Source organism: Chaetura pelagica, unplaced genomic scaffold (genome assembly GCF_000747805.2).
Source record: "Chaetura pelagica isolate M959 unplaced genomic scaffold, ChaPel_1.0 scaffold76, whole genome shotgun sequence".
NCBI lineage: Eukaryota > Metazoa > Chordata > Aves > Apodiformes > Apodidae > Chaetura > Chaetura pelagica.
This window is the reverse complement of record NW_009970723.1, coordinates 8,546,495-8,549,689: the sequence shown is the minus strand read 5'-3', so window position 1 is coordinate 8,549,689 and position 3,195 is coordinate 8,546,495. Positions and strand designations below refer to the sequence as shown.

General features: G+C 36.1%; 1 protein-coding gene across 1 annotated transcript in view; it reads right to left on the bottom strand.

Annotated features, from left to right (window-relative positions):
* The window catches only part of CPQ (carboxypeptidase Q), a 131,007-nt gene extending 128,859 nt beyond the window's left edge, over nt 1-2,148 (bottom strand). Inside the window, exon 1 of the mRNA XM_010006442.1 lies at nt 1,694-2,148. Coding sequence (XP_010004744.1) covers nt 1,694-2,120 — 427 coding nt within the window. The 5' untranslated portion in view covers nt 2,121-2,148. The remainder of the gene's footprint in view (nt 1-1,693) is intronic.
* Nucleotides 2,149-3,195: the final 1,047 nt, after the last annotated feature.

Here is a 3,195-nt window from a genome sequence, read left to right as displayed (position 1 = left end):
GGGGGGGGTTCACACTATTCAGTAAAAGCCAGCACTGGATAATACAATCATCTTCCAAGATATCTCTAGCCACAGGTACTAACTCTACCATTCAGTCATCAGTATACTAAGATCTCTACGGATGAAAAAGGACACAACTAGTCCCTGTGAGTTTTTTTAAACATGTAAGTTCAGTATCTCTCTAAATGAAAAAAAGGCAAAGCTAGGAATAAGACAAGCCAAGTGCAAACAACTATACAACCAAGAAAGGAAAGCAAAAAACAGGCTTCGCAGATGTGAAGATCTTTGCCAAGATTAAATTGCAGGTTCTTTTTGTAGGTTCAGGAACACTTGTTTAACACCAAAAATGCCATTTTAATTTTAGCTTCCTTTTTAAGAAGCTTGGCTTAGGACTGGAAAGGGTATAAAGTAAGTTGTAGGTTTAACCTTTGTTGTAAATATCCTATCAAAGCACTAAGCCTTATAAATATAATGGGATAAACAGATACTATTAATTGCTTTAGTTTTGTATTTTAGGCATGTGTTTACCTGAAGATGACCAAAATACCTCAGACAAAATTTACAGTAGTAGTTTACCAAAGCAAGCAAGATTTATTCCAGACATATCCTAAATTACCTAGTTTTGCTTTGTTGTATTTTAAAGGGCTATATATATATTTTCTGAACAAAACAGCTTTTATATATTATTAGTTTCATTTCAAACAGAAAGCTCACTATCACAAAAATGTATAAATATTTTTAAATTATGAGCATCAGTGTCATCTTTTACTTCCTACACTAAATTTATGTTCTTATAAAGGAGTAACAATGCTTTTGAAGCAGTCTAGGAAGGAGTCTATTGTTATTTATGGAGCATAGTCGCAGAAGGCAGTTGTCATCTGACCTTTAAATAGCAATCCTGAGAAAGCCCCACATCAATATGTACAAAACTTTCAACTGGTTTATTTGCAAGCAAGCTAACATTTTGGGGCTCTAAACACCTGAATTTTGCTAAGCCCAGCTACCAATAATTCTTGTTCCTGAAACAGTGTATCACACATGACTCGCTAAAAGGCACCACACAGTTCAGCAGCAGGTAAGCTCCAAAGACTCCAAGCATGAGCATGAGGGGAGAGAAGAGGGAAGAGGTGGGAGGAAGGAAAGGAAACAGATACCAATTGCTCTGCTTAGCAAGGGGCTGGCACTTTCCAAGCTCGGCATGAGATTCTCCTCCTCTTCCTGTTTTGTTTTTTTGCCAGAGTGAAGTGCTGAGCCCGGCACGACAGGGCACAGCAAGAAGAGCAGAAATCATGTGTCAACTCAACATGCCGTGGAGGACTTATCTGGCTAAAACTAAAAAGAAGAGCTGGAAAACCCCAGATCACAAGAACAAGTTGCCCACTAGCCTCAGCGGAGGAGCAGAATATTTGCAAATGAGGTACAGCAGTGTTAAACAAAAGGGTATAGATTTAATGGAGAGTTCAGGAATCAACTCTTAATTTTACAAGCTGGTTCAACCAAACTGAATTAAACCAAACTGTAATATTCAAAACCATGTCACAAGAGAAGTCCCACAAAAATTGCATCTTGTCTTTCAGGACTATTATAGCAGCAAGAAAACTTCAGTTTGCACAGTGAAAAAAGTAGTTGTTACAGGTACGAAACAGTTTGGGTCAAAAAGCAACTGATACTTAATTCCAAAAGAGAGAGTTACCTTCTGGAGGAGTTGCAACACTGTTCCCAAGTCCCAAAATAGCAATGCTGTGATTCCTTGGTTCCAGCATCATTGCAAACTCTTCTCCTCTTTCCCAGTGTGGTACTTTCACAGGCTCCAGATGCACATTTTCCAGACCGTCTTCCTGCAGGGCACTGAACATATACTTGATGGCTGCATCTAGATTTTTTGAACCGCTGAGTCTAGGTCCTATGGTATCCGTAAAAACTGCTAATCTTTCATAGGATCTGTTCTGAGCTTTTCCATGAACAGCAAGATCAATAATAGCTTTAGTAATATCTGTATAGACATTTATCTCATTTTTTATGTCTTCAAACATTTCTGTGTAACCATCATCTCTTCTCAAAGACTTCCCAGAATACTGTGGTAATAAATTAATGAAAAATATTAACAATAAGAACTTCATTTTTTTTCTTTTCTTTCTTTTCCACAAATAGCCTGTTGAAGACACAGAAAGAAAAAATATGTTTTTAAAAATATCATAGATATCAGCAATGTTTTTTGTTATTTGTATTGGCAGACAGAACAAAAAGAAATTAAATCAGTTTATCATGCAAATGCTTTGATTAGAACTGGCAGGAATGTAAACTTAACTTGCAGACACAATTACTGAAAGCAAATGAAAAAGATACTTAGAACACTGGACACAGTCTTTGTTGTGGTCTTCAGAAACATCCTTGGAATGCTGCATCTCTTTAAATAATCACATCCTTTACTGAATCAAAACCCAGAGCTTCTCCCATCCAACAGGAGCTTTGCATCTCCTTTCTGCTAGAAGCAGGATTTACCAAAAGTGCCAAATCAAATGTCTTCACACAAAACATCTGGACAAAAAAATTCTTAAACCATTCATGAATAAACGTGCTTCTTAATCTCTATCTTCATAATCAGGAAAGCACTTTCTATTGCACTAGAAAGATGTCAGAACAATTTAGATCTGACACCGCCAGGAAGAAATGATTAATTTCTTCACTGCAAAAATCCAATGCTACTAGAGAAACACAATTTCTTATTAGCTGGTGTATCTCTTAAAGACTGACTTCAGCAGCACTGTAGAGAAGTGCAACACCATAGGTGCTGAACCTGTGTTGAATACTAAGAGTTATCTGTGTTAACACTTTATAATTTATCCTTTTTAACATTAAAAGTTGTAATTTTTAAGTTCTTACAAATTTCCAATCCCATAAAAGCAACAGTTTGTCAATACTACTAACTGGACTGACAAAAAAAAAAAATCCTCTGAGATCAGCTGGAGTAGTTGCAGAATTCTTTTATAATATGGGAAGTCTGATTACCTAAACCCAAAATATAAAGGTCCTTATTATATATACAAAAGAAAATGTAATTGTTTCATGTTTCTTTGAATTTGAATCAGGCTACAATTTGAATGATAAGAATTAGCAGTAAGAAGTAAGGCCTTTAAATCAGCTCTACAGCTGCAGCTACTATGAGACTTAAAAAAACAGTGATCAGTTACAGAG